Raw genomic sequence first — 25,607 nt, 5'->3', positions numbered from 1 at the left:
GCAGTCACCAGACCCCCAGCACCCTGCTCTTACTACTGGCCAACACTGCTACTGCTATGGTACAGGAGACAGGATTGCTATACTGTGCTTCTGGGATTTCCTACTTTGCTGGTGGGATCACTGCCCTTGCCTGGATTTCCAGAATAGCACGTAGCTCCATGCGCTGCTACCGTCTCATGCAAGAGCTGCCTTGTAACAATTCTCTGCACTTCCTTGTGTCAAGTTCAGGCAACTCTGCTACCTGCCTCAGTCCCCACCTTGCAGCCTCCATCTGCTTCTCGACCTCCCTCGTGCCCTCTCCCTGAGTCAGGAGCCAGTACACCTGCCGCAGTCTGGCGATGGATTCCTCTGGGATCCCCCTATCAGCAGGGAGGTCCTGCGCCACGCCATGCAGTGGCCGGGGAGAGCTGTAACAAGTGAATGAGCCGGGCTGGCCATCAGCTCAGAGCAAAGCAAGGCACAGAGACTGCCGGGGAGGTGGGCACCTGCAGTACAGGTACGTTCCCAGGCCACACCCAGAGCCAGGAGGTCAATAATTCTTTCTGGGGAGTCCCCATGCTTGGAGAATCACACTCAGGGGAGCAGCCTTTCCTGACATCCTTATCCCTCCAGCCCTGCCTCACTAGCAAGACCAGCAGATCCCAACCACAGGCCGCCCAGTCCTGGTGCCTCTGCAGCGGGTCATGGGGATGCACGATCCCCCTCGTCCTCCTTCAGGGCCCCCTCGTCCTCCTGCTTCCACTGCCACCAAAGCCAATGGGGAGCTTTGCCACTGAGCTCAAGGGCAACCAGCCAGTGCCATTGCTATAGCCTCTGTCTGGGTTCTGGGGCATCACTGGACAGGAGCGTGGCTGTCAACCCCTTCTGAACCACCCTACAAAACCCCAGAATACAACTTCTCCCCTGCTGGCTCCACCCTTCTCCAGCTGGAAAGCTGGGTTCCCTCTCCCCCCCCCAAGCTGGACTTCACAGGCATTGTTCCCAGTCACACACAGTGGTGCCCAGGGCTTCCCTATCTGCAGTACACCCGCCATCCCAACACCCATGGGAGAATCGCCCTCTGCCACAGGAACAGCACCTTGTGCTCCATGCAGGCTTCCTTCCTGGTGTCCTCCCAGCTGGACTCTGCCCTGCTTGGCATTGAGCTCCACCTCGCAGGGCTGCTGCTCCTCCGCTCAGCGCTGCCACGAGACCACAGGAACTCTTCCTCTTCCTCCTCCTCTTCGTCAGTGACTGCACTGCTGGAGCCCAGGCACCTGTAAGAGCAGCAGAAGGCAGTGCAGCGCAGATAGGCCACCCCTTTATAGAACCATAGACTATCAGGGTTGGAAGGGACCTCAGGAGGTCATCTAGTCCAACCCCCTGCTCAAAGCAGGCCCAATCCCCAACTACATCATCCCAGCCAGGGCTTTGTCAAGCCTGACCTTAAAAACCTCTAAGGATGGAGATTCCACCACCTCCCTAGGTAACCCATTCCAGTTTTTCACCACCCTCCCAGTGAAAAAGTGTTTCCTAACATCCAACCTAGACCTCCCCGACTACGCAACTTGAGACCATTACTCCTTGTTCTGTCATCTGCCACCACTGAGAACAGCCAAGCTCCATCCTCTTTGGAACCCCCCTCCAGGTAGTTGAAGGCTGCTATCAAATCCCCCCTCACTCCTTTCTTCTGCAGACTAAATAACCCCAGTTCCCTCAGCCTCTCCTAGTAAGTCATGTGCCCCAGCCCCCTAATTATTTTCGTTGCCCTCTGCTGGACTCTCTCCAACTTGCCAACATCCCTTCTGTAGTGGCGGGGGGGGTGGGGGGGTGGGCAAAACTGGACGCAATACTCCAGGTGTGACCTCACCAGTGCTGAATAGAGGGGAATAATCACTTCCCTCGATCTGCTGGCAATGCTCCTACTAATACAGCCCAATATGCCATTGGTCTTCTTGGCAACGAGGGCACACTGCTGACTCAGATCCAGCCTCTCATCCACTGTAATCCCCAGGTCCTTTTTTGCAGAACTGCTGCTTAGCCAATCGGTCCCCAGCCTGTAGCAATGCATGGGATTCTTCCTTCCTAAGTGCAGGGCTCTGCACTTGCCCTTGTTGAACCTCATCAGATTTCTTTTGGCCCAATCCTCTAATTTGTCTAGGTCACTCTGGACCCTATCCCTACCCTCCAGCATATCTACCTCTTCTCCCAGTTTAGTGTCATCCGCGAACTTGCTGAGGGTGTAATCCATCCCATCATCTAGATTGTTAATGAAGATGTTGAACAAAACTGGCCCCAGGACCATTCCCTGGGCCACTCCACTTGATACCGGCTGCCAACTAGACATGGAGTCATTGATCACTACCCGTTGAGCCTGACAATCTAGCTAGCTTTCTATCCACCTTATAGTCCATTCATCCAATCCATACTTTTTTAACTTGCTGGCAAGAATACTGTGGGAGACCGTGTCAAAAGCTTTGCTAAAGTCAAGATATATCACATCCACCACTTTCCCCATATCCACAGAGCCAGTTATCTCATCACAGAAGGCAATTAGGTTGGTCAGGCATTACTTGCCCCTGGTGAATATATGTTGACTGTTCTTGATCACCTTCCTCTCCTCCAAGTGCTTCAAAATGGATTCCTTGAGGATCTGCTCCATGATTTTGCCAGGGGCTGAAGTGAGGCTGACCGGTCTGTAGTTCCCGGGTTCTCTTTCTTCCCTTTTAAAAATATGGGCACTATATTTGCCTTTTTCCAATCATCCGGGACCTCCCCCGATCACCATGAATTTTCCAAGATAATGGCCAATGGCTCTGCAATCACATCTGCCAACTCCCTCAGCAGCCTCGGATGCATTAGATCTGGACCCATGGACTTGTGCATGTCCAGCTTTTCTAAATAGTCCTTAACCTGTTGTTTCACCACTGAGGGCTGCTCACCTCCTCCCCATACTGTGTTGCCCAGTGCAGCAGTCTGGGAGCTGCCCTTGTCTGTGAAGACTGAAGCAAAAAAAGCATCGAGTACTTCAATTACAAAACCTAAACCTCATTTCCCCCATACTAATTTCCCCCTACTGTTACTCACACCTTCTTGTCAACATTTGAAATGGGCCATTCTCATTACCACTACAAAAATTATTATTCCTCCCTTGGTATCCTACTGTTAATTGAATTGTCTCGTTAGACTGACCTCAAACTTGGTAAGACAACTCCCATCTTTTCATGTATTTGTACCTGCTCCTGTATTTTCCACTCCCTGCATCTGATGAAGTGGGTTCTAGCCCACAAAAGCTGATGTCCAAATAAATTTGTTAGTCTCTAAGGTGGCACAAGAACTCCTAATTGTTGCAGCTTTTTCCACATCATCTGTCACTATGTTGCCTCCCCCATTCAGTAAGGGTCCCACACTTCTTCTTGTTGCTAACATACCTGTAGAAACTCTTGTTACCCTTCACATCCCTTGCTAGCTGCAACTCCAATTGTGCCTTGGCCTTCCTGATTACACCCCTGCATGCTCTAGCAATATGTTTATACTCCTCCCTAGTCATCTGTCCAAATTTCCACTTCTTGTAAGCTTCCTTTTTGAGTTTAAGCTCACTGAAGATTTCACTGTTAAGCCAGGCTGGTCGCCTGCCATATTTGCTATTCTTTTTGCACTTCGGGATGGTTTGTTCCTGTGCCCTCCATAAGGCTTCTTTAAAATACAGCCAGCTCTCCTGGACTCCTTGCCCCCTCATATTAGCTTCTCAGGGGATCCTGCCCATCAGTCCCCTAAGGGAGTCAAAGTCTGCTTTTCTGAAGTCCAGGGTCCATGTTTTGCTACTCTCCTTTCTTCGTTTTGTGAGGATCCTGAACTCAACCATCTCATGGTCACTGCTGCCTAGGTTGCCACCCACTTCTACTTCCCCTACTAATTCTTCCCTGTTTGGAAGCAGCGGGTCAAGAGGAGAACGGCCCCTAGTCGGTTCCACCAGCACCTGTACCAGGAAGTTGTCCCCATCACTATCCAAAAACTTCCTGGATTGTCTGTGCACCGTTGTATTGCTCTCCCAGCAGATGTCAGAGTGATTGAAGTCCCCCATGAGAACCAGGGCCTGTGATCTGAAAACTTCAGTTAGTTGTCCGAAGAAAGCCTTGTCTACCTCCTCGTTCTGATCCGGTGGTCAAAAGCACACGCCCACCACGACATCACCCTTGTTGCTGTCGCCTCTATACTTAACCCAAAGACTCTCAACAGGCTTTTCTCCTGTTTCAGACTGGAGCTCTGAGCAGTCATACTGCTCCCTTACAGACAATGCAGCTCCTCCACCTTTCCTCCCCTGCCTGTCATTCCTGGACAGTTTATACCCATCCACGACAGTGCTCAAGTCATGCAGGTTACCCCACTGAGTCTCTGTTATTCCAATCACGTCACAGTTCCTTGACTGAGCCAGGACTTCCAATTCTTCCTGCTTGTTTCCCAGGCTTCTTGCATTCGTGTACATGCACCTAAGATAACTAGCCGATTGCCTTACTTTCTCAGTATGAAACAGGAGGCTTCTCATCTTGTACCCTCCTCCTTGTGTTTCCTCCTGGTATCCCACTCCCGCACTTACCTCTGGGCTTAGGTCACCATCCCCCGGCAAACCTAGTTTAAAGCCCTGCTCACTAGGTTAGCAAGCCTGCCTGCGAAGATGCTCTTCTCTCTCTTTGTTAGGTGGAGCCCGTCTCTGCCTTGCAATCCTTCTTCCCGGACCAACATCCCATGGTCGAAGAATCCAAAGCCCTCTCTCCAACACCACATGCATAACCACACATTCACCTCCACAATTCAAAGGTCTCTACCTGGGCCTTTTCCTTCAACAGGGAGGATGGACGAGAACACAACTTGCACCTCAAACTCCTTTATCCTTTTTCCCAGAGCCACGTAGTCCGCAGTGATCTGCTCAAGGTCATTCTTGGCCGTATCATTGGTGCCCATTGGGGAAGGAGGAAGGGGTAGCGATCCGAGGGCTTGATCAGTCTTGGCAAACAGTCCGTCACTTCCTGGATTCTAGCTCCAGGCAAGCAGCACACTTCTCGAGTCTCCCGGTCTGGTTGGCAGATGGATGACTCCGTCCCCCTTAGGAGGGAGTTCCGACCACCACCACCCGTCTCCTCCTCTTGGGAGTGGTGGTCATGGAACCCCCGTTCCTAGGACAATTAATCCCATGCCTTCTGGCCGATGGGGTCTCCTTCTGATACTTTCCCTCAGAGGGCTCTTCCAAACCCTTCTGCGCCATAGTACCTGTGCAGAGAGCCTGAAAATGGTTGTGCACCTCTCTCTGCATTGGCGGTACATAGGTTCTCCTCTTTCTTCCTCTCGAGGTCACATGCTGCCAATATTCTTCCCTGCTCTGCTCTGCACTCTCTGATTCTTCAGCATGTTTTGCTTCCAGAACCAAACACTGACTTCTATTCATTTTCTCTGATGCAACGCAGGGATGATACTTGGTTCTCTAGTCCTCTAACCTTCTCTTCCAATATGTAGACCAGCTTGCACTTCATACAGACAAAATCACTTCTGTCCTCTGGGAGAAAGACAAACATGGCACATTCTGAGCAGGTCACAGCAGCTGATCGCTCACTAGCCATGTCTTCCTTTTAAGAGGCTCCTCAGATGTTGTATGTACTGCTCACTGGAGCCGGAAAGGCAAAAACACTCTGTGCAAACTCCCCGGCAAACTCCCTCTGTTTGCCTGTCCTCTGTTCACTGCTCACTCGGTTTGCAACTGGCTGCCTTTTTATAAGGCTGCTGGCTCGAAGCAGGTGGCCCGGCTCACAGCCTTCTTCGTACCCGGCCTCCAAGTGCCTGGAGTTGGCAGGCTCCGTGCTCCCAGGTCAAGAGGAAAGTTCCAAAGTCAAGTGGAGGTACCAGTGCCCTGTGCCTCGACTAAGGATCAATGCAAGGGAGAGTGCCCCACCTGGGAGTACCGCACCCTGCAGGAGGACTGTCAAAATGGCCAAGAGATGCTGATGCAGGACTGGAGGGGACTAGGCCTGAAAGCTGGGGGAACCCACTCTGCATGAGCCAGTGGAATGACACTGCATTAGCTGGGGGACCTGGATGTAGTCCCATCCAGCCTTGTGTCAGCAGCTCTTGATCATTTCAGAATTCACATCTCAGCCGGTGGCTCCCTGGAGCAGCCGAGCCACCCTGGTCTGCTCAGAGCAGGTTGTGGCTTTTTAAAAAAACAACCCAAAAATGCAAGATACTTACTGCAGGGTGCAGCGGAGCCTAAGACAGAATCCTGGTTTCCAAACCCCCCTGCGCTAATCACCACATCATCCTGCTGCAACGCGGTCACATTGCCACTGCCGGAGGGCAGGATGAGCAGAGACATGCCGGATAAATCATGTGGAAAAGGGGTGAACAGCGAGGTGGCAAAATGACTCAAGATAGTTAAGTCCAAAGCAGACGAGTTACAAAGGGATCTCACAAATCTGGGTGACTGGGCAAGAAACGGCAGATGAAATTCAATGTTGATAAATGCAAAGCAATGCACATTGGAAAGTATAATCCCAACTATACATATAAAATGATGGGGTCTAAATTAGCCGTTACCACTCGAGAAAGATCTTGGCGTCATTGTGGAGAGTTCTCTGAAAACATCCACTCAGTGTGCAGCAGCCATCAAAAAAGTGAACAGAATATTGGGAATCATTAGGAAAGGGATAGATAATAAAATGGAAAATATCTTATTGCCTCTATATAAATCCATGGGATGCCCTCACCATGAATGTGCGCAGTTCTGGTCGCCCCATCACAGAAAAGTTATATTAGAATTGGAAAAGGTACAGAGAAGGGCCACACAAATGATTAAGGGGGGTGGAACAGCTTCCATACGAGGAGAGATTAATAAGACTGGGACTGTTCATCTTAGAAAAGAGACAACTAAGGGGGGATATGCTAGAGGTCTATAAAGCCAGGAGTGGTACAGAGAAAGTAAATCAGGAAGTGTCATTTACTCCTTCACATAACACAAGAACCAGAAGTAACCCAATAAAATTAATGGGCAGCAGGTTTAAAACAAACAAAAGGAAGTATTTCTTAAACACAACGCACAGTCAACCTGTGGAACTCTTTGACAGAGGATGTTGTGAAGGCCAAGACTAGAACAGGGTTCAGAAAAGAACTAGATCAGTTCACGGAGTTCATAGGGTTGCATCCCTGCCCATCCTGCAACCCTATGGCCCTGAACCGCTGACTGCCAGAAGCATATGGCACTGGCCACTGTCAGGGCCAGGCACTGGGCTAGCTGGATTACTGATCTGAGCAGAGCGGCCGTTCCTGTGTTCTTGACTGCAGGATTTGGTATGGCGCTGTGGCAGGTTGCAGTGCCACAGATAATGGGAGCCCTGGGCGTGAGTCTCCACAGGACCATCGCTGCTTGGCGTTGCACCAGGGGCCGAGCTGGTGGACTCTCATCAGCACTTACCCCAAAGAGTCTCTCCGTGGGTAGCAGGGCCCCTTAGTGCTGCGGCCAGGAGCTGTTTGGAGAAGAGAAGCATTGTGTCTCCACAGCAATAGTAGACTAGCTCCTGGGACAGCAAGTGCACCCGAGAGCCAGCAGGAGGAGCTGTGGGGAGCAGGGAGCCAGCCTGGACTTTGAGTCTGAGCCACCCTGCTAAGGCAATCGCCCCTAACAGTATGTGGCTAATGCAGCAGGGCTGGAGGGGTCGGGGGGGCAGTGGCTGGGATCCCAGCACAAGGTGTGAATGCGCTGGAGGGTCTGGGGTGCATTCCACACAGAGAGCAGAGAAGGCACAGTCACCTGTGGGCTGGGACGGGAACAAGAGAGAGCGGGGCCCGCACAGCTGCAAGGGGCAGCTCCATCCCCACGCCCCCAGTGCAGCTCCATCGCCCTGCGACAGCGAGAGCAGGGCCAGGGGGCAGAGAGAGGCTGGTCTGGAGGAGGAGACACAAGGGGGATTCACTGAGGGCACTGATGAGCTCCCTGGGGAATGGCCATCTGGCTGAGCCCCAGACCATACCTTTCTGGCAGCCGATGGCCTTGCAGAGGTGAACCTGGACTGTCTCCATCCTCACTGAGTCCAGGTCACTGCCGATGGTGATGGTGTTGAAACTGGTGATGGGGACGCCTGAAAGAGGATGAGTGGAGGATGGGAGAGATGCCAAACCCAGCTGACCCCAGAGTGAGGGGGGTTTCCCCGCCACCCTCTCGCCCAACTGAACCTGTGACCAGGGGTGACTCCTCTGCTCTCCCAGCCCCAGTCACGGCACAAACCCAGAGGCTCTGTCCTCCCCCAGATCCTGCATTTGTTCCACCCTCCCTGCAGTGACAAGGAGGGCAGGCATCTCCCAGGGTGGGGGACCAGCAGGTGAGGCCGGGACAGGATCACCCATTTTCCAGGAGAGGAGCAGATCAATGGGAGGGCACAGATCCCAGGCAGGCACAGGCCCAGGATTGGGGGCAGGACCACTGCTCCCTCTAAGCTGTGCGCGTGCACACACAGATCCTAAACCCCGCGCACACGGCGAAACACCACGCGCACAAAAATTTGCACAGAAGCACAACAGTTTGCACAGAAGAAATGTTTTGCGCACACGGCCGGTTAACAATTAGAGAGGACATTGGGCAGGACGCAGCGCTTTCCCCACGAAGCGGCAGCCAGCCGGCCGCTCCTCTTACCAGCCACGTGCTTGTAGTTGCAGGGCCCCGGAAAGCCCTCGTCCCGAGCTGGGTTCAGGCTGCTCTGCATCTCTCGACTCTCGGAGACGCCTGCCCCGGGGTTAGGACCTACAGAGAGGGTGAGAACGGGAGCCAGTAGCCAGGGGCTCCTGGAAGACACATGCACTCCTGCATCATGGGCCGTGTGGCTGCAGGACAGAGCTGCTGGTAGCACAGGGCCCCCTGGGGCACCAGGCTGAACGGCCAGGCAAATTGGGGGCCAGGCGGAACTCTCCCCTCAGCAATGACTGGGGGAGGGGCTGGGGGCTTCCCCTGCTCCCCCCCCACGCAGCACTGAGCAGGGAGATTCCATGGGAGTCGGGGTGGGGGTAACCAGGAAAGCAGGGGCGGCTCTAGGAGCCCAGTCCTTCCCCTCATGGTGCCCCAGCTCCCTCCTCACCAGCTGGGAACACCTCCCCCCAGCACCCACAGACAGGGTGCCTGGACCACCACATTGTGGGGCCCCATCTGTCACCCCCTTCCAGCTACCTGCCCACCCCAGAATCCTTCAGCTTCCTGCCCCAAGGAACTGACCTTTCCTCCCCGCTCCTGGAATCCATGGGGCCCTGCCCAGCCCCCAACCACTCCCTTTGCTCAGAGCTTCAGGCCGTGCCCCAGCATTACATCACCGAGCCCCACTGAGAGAGGAGCAGGGGGTCCCCCTTGCCCTGCAGTGCAGGGGCCAATCACAGTCACTTTCCCTGCACTGCCCTGAGCACAGGCCAATCCCCTGCTAACACCCCCTTTGGTGGGCACGGGACCGGGACATGCCCTTGGCCAGCCACGCTGCAGCATCCTCTGGCAAAGCACGGCAGGTGCTCCAGGCGGGGCGGCGTCTCACCCCCAGCTGCACAGCACGCGAGTAACCCAGCCCCAGGCTCTCCCTGTCTTCCACCACGCCCCTGATCCGCTCCCATGCTGCTGCAGTGTCACTCCACACTGCCAGTCCCGTCCCTGCTGTCACGCGGGAACCCCAGCCCTGTGTTGCCACAGCCTTATCTTCCCAGCCACTCCCCAGGCCCTGCCCCCCAGCTCCCCCGCTGCCAAGCAAGGACAGGCAACCAGCCAGCGCTGCTCCGGGCACTGGGAGCACTGGTGGAAGGCGGGGGACAGGAACAACTGGTTGTGTCTGTTTCATTCGCAGCATGGCAGAAATGCATGTGTGTCCCTGCCCAAGGGAGGGCAGCCCCAAGCACCTTTCCCTGCTAGTGCCCCACGGGGTGGGGACGTGACCGGGACCTGCCCATCCCCTTTGACGGACTGGCCAGGTCCCATGGGGCTTTGCTGAGCTTGCAAGGATGTCTGTGATCACTGGGAATGCGGCACTCCCCGTGGAGTTTGTCAGACCCCTTATGAGCCAGGAAGAGTCCACAAGAGCCTCCATCATCTCACCCCAATGGCCAATGCAGCCCCCACTGTGCTGTCACAGCGTCCCCCCCACGTACTGTCACTGCTCCCCCATGTGCTGATCCAGTGCTTCCCATCCATGCTGACGCCCTCCTCCCTAGCTCAGCGATGAACGTTTTCTCCCCACGTACTCAGTTCCATGGTGACAGGGCAGAGGGACGAGCCAGCCCTAGTTCTGGAGCCAGCCAGACTCCTGCAGAGTCCAGCCGACTCCACGGCACTTTCAGCCCTGTGCTCCAGACTTACACAGTGTCAGGCCGCGAGCTCCCCTCTCCGCTGGGCCAGACTGCAGCTCACAGCTCCGCCAGATTCCCTCCCCGCCTCCGCTAGCCGCAGCACGAGTGACGCCCCTTCCAGACGGTCCCCGGGGAATCACCGACCCCTGTTGCAGCAGCTCTGGGGCTTCCCGCTTGGGATCTCCTGGACCAACCCCACCCTGCGTCACCACGCAGCCATCGCTAACCATAGCTAGGGATGTCTGGACGCTTTCAGGGCTACTAGCCAGCTGTGTTGTGGCACCAAACCCTTGCAAAGCTGAGCCTTGATGTGCCAGTTTCTCCAGGGGCAGCCCTTGGTCGGGGCAGGGGGATGCTATTAGCCGGGGGCTCTTCTCCCCTCTGGAGGCCAGTGAATGGCTGCCGCGGGCCGCTGTGGGTGCAGAGTGAGAGGGGCTGTGGGACCAGACGTGCCCATGCTCAGATTGTCTCCTCCCGGACGGACTCGGAGCTGTCCTCACAGGCTGGGACTCTCTGGCCCAGGCTCTCGTGCCGCTGGCCCTGGCACCCAGAGCTCTGAGTGGCTGGCTGGGGCCCAGCTCCTCCACAAGCAAGGGGCTGCTGAAAGGTAGGGAGTTTTCCCAGGAGTCCTGGATCCATCTGGAAGAGCCCTCCAGGGGCCAGGGAATGCTTTCCTCCGAGGTCTCCACCCGTTCAGACGGGGCTAGTCCAGGAGCCCGGCTTCCCGTGGAGCTGGCTTTCCCCGTGTCCGTGCTGCTTGGGGTGTCCATAGTGTTGAGCTGGCTCAGCCTGGATATCCTGCCCCCCAGAGACTCCAGGCTCTCTCTCCTGGTCCTAGAGTTCAGGGACTGGGGCCCTTCCACGCTGCTGGACAAAGCCAGGGGTAAGTCCCCTTCTCGCCCCTCTGCCACACACGTCTCCGTGGCGGGGGAGAGACCAGTGCTCCTGGCTTTGACTCCCGGGACGCTCCCTTCCTCAGCAGAGTCTCCAGCTGGCACATCCTCTTCCCCATCGGAATTCACCAGGGGGTCGACCATGCCGTCCCTAAACCTGGCAGCAAAGTCCTCCGTGCAGACGGAATTCGAGTCGCTCTGGTCCCCCAGATTCTCTGGGGCTTGCTCAGAGCCAAGGAGATGCAGCAGCCTCCAGCCATACTCCTCCTTCCGAGAGGGGCCGGCTTCGCCCCAGGAGGTGCCGTCCTGGTTCGCACAGCATCCTTCCATCTCTGCACAGGGGAGGGAAGTAAACAAAGAGCTGTGAGTCCCTCCATAAACCACCATTACACTGGCGAGCACCCTCACTTTCTCAGGCCTGCACATCTCAATGGGAAACAGAGCAGGGGCCTTCCAGCCGGGAGGCTCAGAGCTAGCACTCCATACGGGGCAGCCGAGTTCCTGCCTTGTCCGCTCTGTTCTGCCCGAGGAGCTGCTAACAATGTCTGATCTTGCAGGGGGGAAAATCCACCCAACTCTGAACTTGGTCCTGAAAGCTAAATGAAGGCGGAACTGATTTGTAAATATCATACTAACAACAAGCCGGTTTCTTCCTCTGCAAAGGCGTCCAAGCTCACTACTGTGAGAAGACAGGACAGTCTGCTCTTTTCATCTGCAGATCTCTCCCTGCTTTACCCAGGAGGGTCAGGACCACTAGCCCCATTGAACAGATGGGGGACACTGAGGGGCAGAGAGGTAGTTGATTGCTCGACAACACACAGGAAGCCAGAGGCAGGAACAGAACCCAGGTCTCCAGAGTCTCCCGCCATGTCCTACCCATTGGGCCATGCTGCCTCCATCACCTGCCTTCTCTCTGCAGGTATTTATGGGACTGTACCTGCCCACTGCAGGGTTCGCACACTTCCCTCTGAAGTGGCTGGCACTGGGCACCCTCAGAGACAGAATGCTGGTCAACATGGACCTTTGCTCTGACCCAATCTGGCTATACGTATGCTCCTCTTTGCCATTTTAAAGCTTATTTGGTGAAGATTCTGTTCTGACAGGAGGCAAACCATAAAATCCCTCCCCCCTGGGGCTTTTTCTTGTTCCTTTCTAGAAGTGTCGCAGTCACCCACTCATGAAAGCCCATCACCGCAGTGTCTGGGTGCCAGACTACACCTTCTAAGTGGAACCACTTGCTGTTGGCCACCCATGGTTTCCCTGCTCCTTTGTGGAGTGTTTCTTGCACACGTGGGACAGGTATTAAGCGAAGGGGCTGGGGAAGATGGGTGCCTTAGGCTGGCATGTGGGAAAGCAGCCTCTGGCTTTGGTTGCCTCCAGTGCTGAGTGCCAGCATGTCAGCCCAAATCCCCCCTCCCACCACCGCATGCATCCCAGCAGTGTGGCCGCCATCTTGGAGACCTCCTTGGAATGGTGGAGTCTCCCTCCAGGGACCGTCAACATCACTCAGTCACCTTTAGGGGTCACTATCTGGTAACATAGATAAGACAGAAAATATCAGATTGCCTCTGTATAAATCCATGGTGCACCCACACCTTGAATACCGCACGCAGATGTGGTCTCCCCATCTCAAAAAAGATATACTGGAATTGGAAAATGTTCAGAAAAGGGCAACAAAAATGATTAGGGGTATGGAACAGCTTCCGTATGAGGCAAGATTAATAAGACTGGGACTTTTCAGCTTGGAAAAGAGACGACTAAGGGGGGATATGACAGAGGTCTATAAAATCATGAGTGGTGTAGAGAATGTAAACAAGGAAGTGTTATTTACTCCTTCTCATAAAACAAGAACAAGGGGACACCAGGTGAAATTAAGAGGTAGCAGGTTTAAAACAAACACAAGAAAGTATTTTTTCACGCGACACACTGTCAACCTCTGGAACTCCTTGCCAGGGGGTGTTGTGAAGGCCGATACTATAATGGAGTTCAAAAGGGAGCTAGATAGATTCATGGAAGATAGCCATTGATGGACCTATTAGCCAGGATGGGCAGGGATGGTGTCCCGAGCCTCTGTTTGCCAGAAGCTGGGAATGGGCGACAGGGCATGGATCACTTGATGATCACCTGTCTGTTCATTCCCTTTGGGGCACCTGCCATTGGCCACGGTCAGAGGACAGGACACTGGGCTGGGTGGACCTTTGGCCTCACCCACTATAGCCGTTCTTATGTTCTTATAACACAAGCTCCTCCCCCGCCAGGGCCTGTCCCCATAGGGAAGGGCTCGCTATGGGGGGCAGATCAAGGCCCAGGGTTTGCCACTGGGCCCCTATAACTGCTCAGATTTCATAGCCTGTGCAGGAACCATTGCACCCTGAGCCTCCCGTCCAATCAGCATGTCACAAAGGTTATTTCGGCCAATCCCGGCCTAGGAATAGCAAGCTTGTATTGCAACCAATTCTGTTGCACCTTTCATAGAATCACAGAATATCAGGTTGGAAGGGACCTCGGGAGGTTCTAGTCCCACCCCCGGCTCGAAGCAGGACCAATCCCCAACTAAATCATCCCAGCCAGGGCTTTGTCAAGCCTGACCTTAAAAACCTCTAAGGAAGGAGATTCTACCACCTCCCTAGGTAACGCATTCCAGTGCTTCACCACCCTCCTAGTGAAAAAGTTTTTCCTAATATCCAACCTAAACCTCCCCCACTGCAACTTGAGACCATTACTCCTCGTTCTGTCATCTGCTACCATTGAGAACAGTCTAGAGCCATCCTCTTTGGAACCCCCTTTCAGGTAGTTGAAAGCAGCTATCAAATCCCCCCTCATTCTTCTCTTCCGTAGACTAAACATCCCCAGTTCCCTCAGCCTCTCCTCATAACTCATGTGTTCCAGTCCCCTAATCATTTTTGTTGCCCTCAGCTGGACTCTTTCCAATTTTTCCACATCCTTCTTGTAGTGTGGGGCCCAAAACTGGACACAGTACTCCAGATGAGGCCTCACCAATGTTGAATAGAGGGGAACGATCACGTCCCTCGATCTGCTGGCAATGCCCCTACATATACCATGGCCTTCTTATATATACCAATGCCATTGGCCTTCTTGGCAACAAGGGCACACTGTTGACTCATATCCAACTTCTCGTCCACTGTAACCCCTAGGTCCTTTTCTGCAGAACTGCTGCTGAGCCATTCGGTCCCTAGTCTGCAGCGGCGCATTGGATTCTTCCGTCCTAAGTGCAGGACTCTGCATTTGTCCTTGTTGAACCTCATCAGATTTCTTTTGGCCCAATCCTCCAATTTGTCTAGGTCCCTCTATATCCTATCCCTACCCTCCAGCGTATCTACCACTCCTCCCAGTTTAGTGTCATCCGCAAACTTGCTGAGGGCGCAATCCACACCATCCTCCAGATCATTTATGAAGATATTGAACAAAACCAGCCCCAGGACCGACCCTTGGGGCACTCCACTTGATACCGGCTGCCAACTAGACATGGAGCCATTGATCACTACCCGTTGAGCCCGACAATCTAGCCAGCTTTCTACCCACCTTATAGTGCATTCATCCAGCCCATACTTCCTTAACTTGCTGACAAAAATACTGTGGGAGACCGTGTCAAAAGCGTTGCTAAAGTCAAGGAGCAGCACGTCCACTGCTTTCCCCTCATCCACAGAGCCAGTTATCTCGTCTTAGAAGGCAATTAGATTAGTCAGGCATGACTTGCCCGTGGTGAATCCATGCCGACTGTTCCTGATCACTTTCTCCACAAGCGATTCCTGCAATTGGTTATTCGCTTCAAAGATCCGCCCTCAGTTAACCCCTTAGTTCCACTTTGACACCTGTTAAAGGACAAAGCCTTGCAGTGCTCCCAGAACAGCCTCAGATGGTTCTGCTGCCCCCATCACATGGCGTCGCATGGCTCCCCCTACCGCCAACAGTGACCCCCTGCTCAGTGACCACCCCTCTTTGCTCCCCCACCAGGTCCTCACCCTTGTTCTGTCTGCCCCACTCACACACGCTCCATCCCAAACACACTGCTGCAGCACCCCGCCCGCCTCCCTTCCCAGCTGCCACTTCCCTCCCCTCGCCTCCTGAAACAACACAGGGATGAAGGGGCCAAGCGGCATCCCTGCCAAGCACCATGCTGTTCATGGGCCAAATTCGAACTTCTGTTGGCTTCACTGCAGTTACACCAGTTCACCCAGCTCTGCCTGGGACCCGTGCCCTCAGCCGAGCCCTTGATCTGCGTGTCTGCAGCAACACAGACCTGCAGAGTGTGAACTGCAACACACATCCTTCCTTGCTCCTCCTCCTCCGAGCAGCCCAGTGACCCCTCCCCTGCAGACGTACTCCTCCTGGAGTGGGGCTGAGCGGAGACTGGCTGCTCTGGCCATCGCTGTGATGTCACAAGCAGAGGACTGTGACATCAGGCAGGGAGCAAATGAGACCTATCAAGAAGCGGATCAGAGAATTATTTAGCCCAATATTATTGAGACTTTATTTCCCATACAAGCCCACAGCTATTTGGCAGGGCCTCGCCTTGCTGTAGAACTGGGCTCCAGCAGGGAAGCTTTCATTTAAAACATAAGTTCTGATTGCCAGGAAAACCTTCCAAACATGAACCAAGTGTGACAGGTGCAACTGAGCCTGCCTGAGTCTGCAGAGAGCCTGACACAAGAGCACCAGGAAGCGTGAACTGCCCTAGTTCATCACGTGGAAGGGGTACTAACTCTGAAGTTGATGCCCATTTAAATGATCATTTCATTAACTATTTCACTGTTGATTGTTTTAGCAAAATCAGCTGTCTGATGCAACAATCATAAAATCCCCAACCGCCTCCCACACTGATACTTTCCATGACCCCATGGCCCCCTCCTTGGCTGCCAGGACCTCCCTCCCCCAACAAAGTTGATGACGCAGTTATGTGTTTTCAGTTCAAAATCTTGCAGCGTGCTCAGAATTCAAGATTAGGGGGCAGTTCAAAATAAACAGAATTCGAAAACGGATTAAACTGCCGGGGGGCAGCGCAGCTGAGAGCATCATTTGAGTTCAGATTTAATTCACTAGAAACCCCAGCTGCTTGCAGCAGAACTCCCACGCTGTGTATCAGAGCATGGCAGAGTCCACACGCGGACTTTCTGGCCGGTGGGAATCTTGCCAGAAAGCCCGTCCTGAAATGGGCACAGTCCAACTCTGCAGCTCCAAGAGGGAGGGGTTTGTATTTCTGAGCTGTCTCTGAACAGAGCCTCTGGGCTTCCCCAGCAACAGCTGCTCGCTAGCCAGCTTCCCCTGCACTGGGCGGTTTGCCCTTCCACAAAGCACGCCAGGAACAAGCTCGTCCCATCATTCGCTCAGCCTGCCCTGACTCTGACCCCTTGTCCTTCACTCCCATCCTATTTTTACATCTGCTGTCCCAAGTGCTCTGCTGCTTTCTGGCCTCGTGGCCCCGCTCCTCACTTTAGGGGGCGGGTCTTTAGTTTTGGGTGGGCCTAGGTCCTCCCCCTCCCAGAATCATGCTGGCCCTTGCTCACTCACCTGCAGTCCAGGAGGCGTTGGGGGAGCATTCCAGGGAGGTGTCCCCATTCGTGTGACCACCTGCGACTCCTGCACCAGGGCCCTGCCACTGCAGAAGGAGAAGAAACAGATAATGGCACAGCTGCAGGCTACCCGCGCCCCCTCCTGGTTACGCAGCGTCCAGAATAGCAGGGGGGTGCATGTGCATGAAACAAACCCATTTGGCACAGATCCACCACACGACAGAGACTGCACCTGGGGCTCATGATGGGAGATGTGTGTCCAGACAGAGACACTGGCCATCAGGTCCTCGGGCACACACCAGCCAAGTGGCCAGGTCGCCAGGCAGGCACCACCTCACTCTAGCCAGGTGGTCGTGTCCCAGGCAGGCACCACCCCATGCCAGCCAGGTGGCCGGATCCCTGGGCAGGCACCACTCCCCGCGAGCCACCGGCCCTGGGCAGGTACTGGCCCACACCAGCCAGCTGCCTGAGTGGTTGGTGCATAAGCTGAATCCTGAGACCAATCATCCAGACCTGCCACATTTCAGACGCCTCCTCTGACCCACAGCAATTGTCCCTTCCTCGGGGTTTCCCCCTGCCCCTCCCCACACACCTGCAGCTGGCTGAGCTGAGTGTCGATGGAGTCCAATAGGGAATCACAATGGTCCTTTGCCCGGATGCCTGCAGTCTCAGGACAGGATGGCAGCTCCGCTGTCTCCAGATCTGCAGGGGTGGCAGCGTCTGGTCAGTACCCACATACCCCAGCAGGCCAGACAGGGACAAGCCTTACAGCCCCGCAGCTTTAATCCCCACCTGTCCTGCAGAGAGAGGCTCATGTCATGGCCTCCACCACCAGAGCAGGGGAGCTTTAGGGCTGCCTCTGTCTAGGTTTGTCATAAACATACGGCTACGGGTACCATAAAATCCCTCCTTACCTGTAAAGGGTTAAGAAGCTCAGGTAACCTGGTTGGCACCTGACCAAAAGGACCAATAAGGGGAGAAGATACTTTCAGATCTGTGGGAGAAGTTTTTTGCTTTGTTCTTTTTGTTGATTCTCTCTGGGTCAGCGAGGAATCAGGACAGGGAAAATACATCTCCCAAAGCCCTACTTGAACTAAGCATCTAGATTACAAAAATTGTAAGTAAAGCAAGGAAATGCGTTAGTTTATCTTTTGTTTTAGCTTGTGAATTTTCCTTGTGCTAGAGGGAGGTTTATCCCTGGTTTTGGTAACTTTTAAGTTTTGCCTAGAGGGCAATCCTCTGTGTTTTGAATCTGATTGTCCTGTAAAATTACCTTCCATCCTGATTTTACAGAGGTGATTCTTTTACTTTTTTCCCCCTTTATAATAAAGTTCTGTTTTTTAAGAATCTGATTGGGTTTTTAGTGTCCTACAAACCCAAGAGTCTGGTTTGTGCTCACCTTGTTTATTTTTCAAGCCTCCCCAGGAAAGGGGGTGTAGGCTTGGGGGGATATTTTGTGGGAATAGGAACTCCAAGTGGTCCTTTCCCTGATTCTTTGTCTAAATCACTTGGTGGTGGCAGCATACCTCAGTCCAAGGACAAATAGAGATTTGTGTTTTGGGGAATTTTTTAACCTAACCTGGTAGAAATAAGCTTAGGGGGTCTTTCATGTGGGTCCCCACATCTGTCCCCCAGAGGTCAGAGTGGGGAGGGAACCCTGACAAGATGCTTCCACATTTCCAGCTCCTTGGGCAGGCTTTCCTAATAACCTGAGAAGTGCAAACCAGAGATCAGCGTGTATCTGCATCTTCCTGCGCATGTGTGTTCGTGTTTGTGTGCGTGTGTGTACATGTGCCTGTAGAATCAGGCTAGGAGCAACACAACTGGTGTTTTAGGAAAGCAAATCTAAGAGAAATCTAATCTAATTTGAGATTTGAACATTTCTGACTATATGCAGAACCTGACAGACCTTCCCTTCCACCACATTCTTTCCTCGGTGCCCACGAAACCAGGCCGCCCTGGGCTTCCCTCTCTCTGTCTCAGGTCAGCGGTAAGTTGCTGGGAAGGGTGTTGCCCTCTGCTGCGATTTGGTGGGATCACACCAACCCATGGAGAAGCAGAGATGCACAGGTCTGTGGTGATAAGGCATGAGAAAAGCAGCAGGACTCCTGGGTTCTACTCCCAGTTCTGTCACTGCATAGCCACTGCTTCCTCTCCTGGGGCCTGGGGATGACAAGAGCTTTCGCTCCCCTTCCCAGAGCAGCGTGAGGGCTGATGGCTAAAGCTCAGACATACGGTGTCAGGTGGAACACACCCAAGGCTGTGCTGAGCCAATGGGCAGGAGTCACCCTGCTCTCCCGCCAGTGCCCCAGACTGTGGGTGTGGGTGTGGGTGTGTACACACCCTTCCCTCCCACCCTGTGCACCAGCCTGCCATTGCTTTGGGACATGGGAGCTGCAATGTACCCTGCGGCTTCAGCTCTGAGATGCCTTCTTGCTGTCTCTGCTCACAGGCTGATACGGAGACTGTCAGCTCCTCTGCCCCACTACAGCAGCCAAAGAGACGCAGCAGTGGGTGGCATGTTGTAAGGAGTCACCACCGAAATGCCGTGACCTCCTGTGAAACCCCTTGGGGAGACCTGGGGGTGGGGACTTGCAGACAGGTGTTTGCAGGTGTATAATTTTAGCCCTGTGTTTCTGTGCCTTTGGAGATTGAGCTCTGCGCGTGTGCCCACGCACTGGCGGGTGAGCTCTGGGTATGTGTGTTCATATCTCTGTGTGTGTGTGTGTGTGTGCAGACAGGTGAGATGTGTTTGTGATGTTGACTGTAATACAATCAAATGAACCCCAAACCCCACCCCTTTCTTTGTGCCCCCGGCTGCCCCTCATCGTTGTGGCACATGGCCATATGCCTGCTGCGCTCTGCTCTCAGCTGGGTGCTCTGGGAGGGTAGCTCGCTCAGCAGTGTCTGAGCTGGGCTGTGGGTTTCAGGCCCTGGGGCTGCACACTGGCACCTTCCACCATCCCCCAATTCGCTTAAGGAAACAGAGTTAACTGCAGCTGGAAATGTCCACGCCCCGGGCACCCCCCCCGCACCCCGCAAGGCCATTGGTCACGGCAGCGCCCCTGGCCGGCAACTACCGGGTGTGTGGGAGCTCTGTGCTGGCACAAGGGAGGTGTAAATCCCCACCCGCAGGCCATGCCCTTACCGGATTTGGTGCCATTCTCATCCTCGAGCTCCAGGGTGGCTCCGCCCTCTTCCAGCTCCATGTCGGTCATGCTGCCTGGCCCTGGAACACAAAAGCGCAGCAGCAAGTGGGTCAATTCCCCTCCGTGCTGCCCTGGGGCAAGTGGCTCTTGGGGGACCTTCCTGCGGCAGCTCACATGGCTTACTCCTGCCACTGCTGAGGGCAGGCTGACGCTCTGCAGTGACCGGACTTTGTGCACGTGGGCGTGTCACCCTCTATTGGCCACCGAGGGCACATGCCAGCCTGCTGCTAACTCCCACCTGCAGAAGTTCTCCTGACCTCCTGTGTTAGATGCGTGTGTTTGGTCAGAAGCTCCTGAGTTCAGTGCCTGTGACAGCCACGACTGTCTGTATGGATACGGCTGCGATTGGCTCCGCTCGCCCAGCTACAACCTAGGACATTCCAGCTGCCTCTTTCCCAAGACCGGAGGAGGCACAGGTGCCAGAAAAGGGTCACAGGCAGCATGTGGCAGCGTCAGAGGAAATCATTCAAATGTAGGCTTAAGTTCTCAAGAGGAACCAGTGACTGGGGGCCCAACTGCAGACACCTCAAAGGGGGGTGGAGTTTCACTGAGCGCAGGCTCAGCACTTCCTGGAACTCATGCCTCTGGGGGGTGGCTCATACTGGGCCCCAAAAATCAATGTCTCTTTTGAACATACAGGTCATAGCAAACTGGACTAGGACTGTGCAGCGCTGCCCTCTGCTGGATGGTCTCAGAACTGTTCGCTTGTGTGTCACAGCTCCCGACACTACTAACAGCTAATGGAGAGGCTCCGGTAGCGGCCCCCCAAATTATGATGTTGATTTACAACAGTCATGGTGTGCTTTATTTGCCTTTTAGGGCCATTTTCAGGTTTTTCTCTGACATCAGAAAGGCAAGAAATTGACGTCTTTAAATTAAAGATGAAATTTTCACATCATCACCTGACTCCAGGAGCTGGGGCTTTAAGGAAAACACACTTATTGTGAAACTGGGGATAAAATCCTGAAAGTTGGTCACACTGCAGCCAACCTGTCTGCTAGGCAGGGAACGAGGCCTCCACACGCAGTGCCAGCTTCTCCCCCGCCCCGCCAGCCCAGACTGTTCCCGCTCACTGAACGCCAACAGACTTCTCAGCATCAGTATGTCCAGAGCACACGTGGCTGGGCAGGGAGATCTGCCCAGACCTGCCCTGCCTGACAGTGTAGCTCATCCAGCATCTCAGCATGGCAGAGGCTTCGACCAGACTCAAGCGTCCCTGGAGCTAGGTGCTAACTCAGCAGTGGCACCGTGGCCCAGGGTTGAGGGGAGCAGAACCTGGTGATAGTGTGTCTCTGGCATGCTGCCCGAACAGGCCCCTGTGCAGAGATACCAAGGAGCGGGAGGCAGCAGGGTGACAGAACTCATCACTTGGCTGGATTTGAGAAACATGCAGTGCTGGAGGAGGGATTTTACCATTCCAGCTTCAGCACACACACCAAGTTCTAACTGAGGAGCCGTGGGGAGAGGCTGGCCCAGGGGCCAGTTCCAAAGCAAATGCATTTGAAGATCTCCGTACGCAGCAGTTCCCAGTCCTGCTCAAAAGGCCAAGGATGTGCGAGAGAGGACAACCAAAGATCTGTTTGTGGACTATGCTTGGCAGCCCCTGCTCCTGACGTAAGGTGTTCAGACATCTATCCCATTGCTTCTGCTCCCACAGGGAGAATCCACGTTTCCTGCGCTGCTTCAGCTTTAAAAGCTAATTCACCCTTGAGTGGCCAATTGGCCAGCAATATGGCTGGGATCCTGCAACTGCTAAGAACTAGGCCGATGTGAGAGCTCCTGCCCCTGGTGAGCACGCTGAAAGAGACTCAACCCAAGTGCCCATACTTTCCTCACAAACACTGGGCATGGGATGGAGGAGCATTCCAGAGGCAGATCTGCATGCAGGCATCATGGGCAGCAGCCAACCACATGCATGCAGGAGTGGTGTGGTACCCACAACCCTCCGTGGGAGTAATGGAACCAGGGGACCCAAGCTTTGCCCAACCCAGAGCCACCCCAGCACCTCAGCAGGTACCTGGGAACACTCGTGTGGCTGTAAGTGGTGTCTGCGTCCTGCAGGGACGGGTGGTGAAAGAGGGACGGAATGAGAGCCAGTGTGCCATCTACCCTAGAGCAAAGAGAGTGCTCAGTGGGTGTCTCAGCATGTTGGGGAGGGGGGTGTAATTTAGTGGCGTGTTACACCCCTTCTGCACACAGGCAGAGGGGTCACCAGGCTGGGGGCTGGCAGGGGAGAAGTGGGCCCCTAGAGAGAGGCCCAGAGGTTCATGCTGCCCTCGCTAATGAAGGTCATTTGGCTAACAAGGGAGCATTGCATACTGGGACCAGTCCCCTCCCCATCTCACCTGGGGCAGCAGACTCTTATGTGGGTGCCAGGCTCCCCAGGGTGAGTGCACCCAGCTGAGGGGCCCAGTCAAGGCCCCAGGTCCCAGGACAGTGGATGCTCCCAGGGGGTCCGGCCCAGGACAGAAGCTCAGAGATCACGGGGCGGGGACGAGATGTTCCAAGGGAGCCTGGTCCAGGGCAGGGTCTCCGGGTCCCGGGGTCGGGTGCTCCCAGGGGGTCCGGCCCAGGACAGAAGCTCAGAGATCGCGGAGCGGGGGCGAGATGTTCCAAGGGGGCCTGGTCCAGGGCAGGGTCTCCGGGTCCCGGGGTCGGGTGCTCCCAGGGGGTCCGGCCCAGGACAGAAGCTCAGAGATCGCGGAGCGCGGGGGAGATGTTCCAAGGGGGCCTGGTCCGGGTGCCAGGGTCGGGTGCTCCCAGGGGCTCCGGGTCCCGGGGTCGGGTGCTCCCAGGGGGTCCGGCCCAGGACAGAAGCTCAGAGATCGCGGAGCGCGGGGGAGATGTTCCAAGGGAGCCTGGTCCAGGGCAGGGTCTCCGGGTCCCGGGGTCGGGTGCTCCCAGGGGGTCCGGCCCAGGACAGAAGCTCAGAGATCGCGGAGCGCGGGGGAGATGTTCCAAGGGGGCCTGGTCCGGGTGCCAGGGTCGGGTGCTCCCAGGGGCTCCGGGTCCCGGGGTCGGGTGCTCCCAGGGGGTCCGGCCCAGGACAGAAGCTCAGAGATCGCGGAGCGGGGGCGAGATGTTCCAAGGGAGCCTGGTCCAGGGCAGGGTCTCCGGGTCCCGGGGTCGGGTGCTCCCAGGGGGTCCGGCCCAGGACAGAAGCTCAGAGATCGCGGAGCGGGGGGGAGATGTTCCAAGGGGGCCTGGTCCGGGTGCCAGGGTCGGGTGCTCCCAGGGGCTCCGGGTCCCGGGGTCGGGTGCTCCCAGGGGGTCCGGCCCAGGACAGAAGCTCAGAGATCGCGGAGCGCGGGGGAGATGTTCCAAGGGGGCCTGGTCCGGGTGCCAGGGTCGGGTGCTCCCAGGGTCTCCGGGTCCCGGGGTCTGGTGCTCCCAGGGGGTCCGGCCCAGGACAGAAGCTCAGAGATCGCGGAGCGGGGGGGAGATGTTCCAAGGGGGCCTGGTCCGGGTGCCAGGGTCGGGTGCTCCCAGGGGCTCCGGGTCCCGGGGTCTGGTGCTCCCAGGGAGTCCGGCCCAGGACAGAAGCTCAGAGATCGCGGAGCGGGGGCGAGATGTTCCAAGGGAGCCTGGTCCAGGGCAGGGTCTCCGGGTCCCGGGGTCGGGTGCTCCCAGGGGGTCCGGCCCAGGACAGAAGCTCAGAGATCGCGGAGCGCGGGGGAGATGTTCCAAGGGGGCCTGGTCCGGGTGCCAGGGTCGGGTGCTCCCAGGGGCTCCGGGTCCCGGGAGGGCGGCGCACCCCCCAGGAGTGCGGGCGGGCGGGGGGCCCCGCTCGGGCTCCTGCCCCAGATGCCCCCGATCCAGCCCCTGCAGCGGGGGAGGGTCTGACTCACCTGCCGGGGAGGGGCCTGGCTCCGGGGCAAACGGCTCGGCGGGGCGGGACCGGCCGGCCGCTCCGCAGCGACTCTGGAGCGCCCCGGCCGGGGTCGCGCAGCAACCGTGGAACGCGGCGGCCCCTCCGCGCTCTCATTGGCGGGCACGTGTAGCCGCTGCCTAGCGACGGCGCGAGGCGGACACTTACAAGAGGCGGCGGGAAGCCCCGTGGGCCGGGAGCGGCGGCTGGAGCGTCCCAAACCGGGAGCCCCGGGCGCCGGCCGGGCCCCGCCCCGCCCCCATCCCCGCCCGGAGCCCCGCGCGCCTCCCCAGCCTGGCCGCCGGGGCACTGCGGACCCTCCCCTACGGGGGCTCCTCTCTTTTCCAAGCCACCCCCACCCCACGCCAGCCCCCAGGACAGGGCCGTCGCGCGGGGACCAGTCCGGCCCATGGCACCGACTGTCGGGCTCTGCAGGGAGCCCCAAGGCCCATGGGGTAGGATCCTGCCCTGCATAGAAAACAGAGTAAAGCCGGGTCACCAGCCCCTGCAGTTCCTGCCTCAGGGCCCAGGGAATAGACCCAGCATCAGTGAGGAAGAATCAACCCCCCCGGGAGGGGCCTAGCCCATGTTTGTTCAGGGCCTGCTGCCCCGAGCTCAGCCCTGAACTCCACACACAGGAAAATGAAGTCCCTGGACCAAGGAGCTTACAAATCTAACCAGCCACCAACACCAGGGTCCAAAGGTACCCAACAGGCCCAAGGCACAAACCTTAACCAGAGTGGAGGTTTTAAAAATAGGCATTGTCTGTCTTGGTATGCGCTGTTCCTTGGGCATTTGGGAAACTCTGCCAGTGCTGTAACATCTGTGACTGTGGGAAATTTTTGTAATGTTTTGTACGAATCTTGTGTGCGATTTGGTTTCCCCTGTGTGGTGCCTGGTTAACTAGGTGGTGGGAAAAGATTGTTTAGTCTTCGCAGTGACCCAGAGATACAGGCGTGACTGACACCTGGCTGACTGGGGCCTGGAGCCCATGCCATGGAGAGCTCAAAAAAGACAATGTGGCCACTCCAATTGGCCAGATGTTTGGTACCGAGTCTAATGACCATGGAGGGTGACTCCTCCACAGGAAGCCAGCTGGGTGTGACCAGCTGGAGAAAAAAAGGCTAATGGGGAGGGCTAGGTGAAGAGGTTTATCCTGGAACAAGGACAAAGGAGGGATCAGGTGGGTTTGTTAAGTGTTGGGCTGCTAGAAGAGGGAGAGAATTTTCTGGACTGGGATTCAAGAGGGGGGTCAGAGAGGGTCCAGATATACTTTGCTGTAACTTTCCATTCTCTATTAACTAAGGACATTCTATGCTGTGTTCTAGACTTCTAATAAACCCTTATGTTTGTACAACACTGTCTGAGAGTCACTCCAGATTAAGGAAGTTGGGAGTGCATGGTTCCTTCTGGGAGTGAAGTCTCCCCCAGGTGTCCAATCCAGATGGATTTGCTGAGGGGAGCTCACGGCGTGAAGCAGGGGTGCTGAAGGCTCCAAAGTTGGGTCCCAGGAGGCGATGAAGCCAAGGGGCGAGAGTGTGCCCCTAAGGGGGTTGACACACTGAAGGGGACCCTCCCGGGGACTGCTCCAGAGCTGTGCGAGAGCACCACATTGGTGGATCTGTGAGTCAGATGCAACTGCAAAATGGCCAAGACTCCAAGGTCAGAAAGGACTTGGCCTCCTGTATAACAGGCCATGGAATTTCCCTGAAACAAATCCTGTTGGAAATGGGATGTGATCGCTGCGCAGTTCTGCGGCTTCACTGACTGG

The 25,607-nt window shown here is 55.7% G+C and overlaps 1 protein-coding gene across 1 annotated transcript in view; it reads right to left on the bottom strand.

The window, feature by feature from the left end:
* The window catches only part of LOC140898859 (uncharacterized), a 65,487-nt gene extending 41,593 nt beyond the window's left edge, over nucleotides 1–23,894 (bottom strand). The window contains exons 1-8 of the mRNA XM_078848966.1: nucleotides 23,817–23,894; nucleotides 19,908–19,988; nucleotides 17,352–17,461; nucleotides 16,758–16,845; nucleotides 10,346–11,560; nucleotides 8,654–8,761; nucleotides 7,995–8,102; nucleotides 1,079–1,256 (exon numbers count right to left, since the gene is read on the bottom strand). Coding sequence (XP_078705092.1) covers nucleotides 1,079–1,256; nucleotides 7,995–8,102; nucleotides 8,654–8,761; nucleotides 10,346–11,560; nucleotides 16,758–16,845; nucleotides 17,352–17,461; nucleotides 19,908–19,977 — 1,877 coding nt within the window. The 5' untranslated portion in view covers nucleotides 19,978–19,988; nucleotides 23,817–23,894. The remainder of the gene's footprint in view (nucleotides 1–1,078; nucleotides 1,257–7,994; nucleotides 8,103–8,653; nucleotides 8,762–10,345; nucleotides 11,561–16,757; nucleotides 16,846–17,351; nucleotides 17,462–19,907; nucleotides 19,989–23,816) is intronic.
* Between the last annotated feature and the right edge of the window lie 1,713 nt (nucleotides 23,895–25,607).

The sequence above is a fragment of the Lepidochelys kempii genome, chromosome 15, assembly GCF_965140285.1.
Source record: "Lepidochelys kempii isolate rLepKem1 chromosome 15, rLepKem1.hap1, whole genome shotgun sequence".
In the NCBI taxonomy this organism is placed as follows: Eukaryota; Metazoa; Chordata; order Testudines; family Cheloniidae; genus Lepidochelys; species Lepidochelys kempii.
Note: the sequence above shows the minus strand (reverse complement) of the source record. Positions and strands in the feature narration are given on the sequence as shown.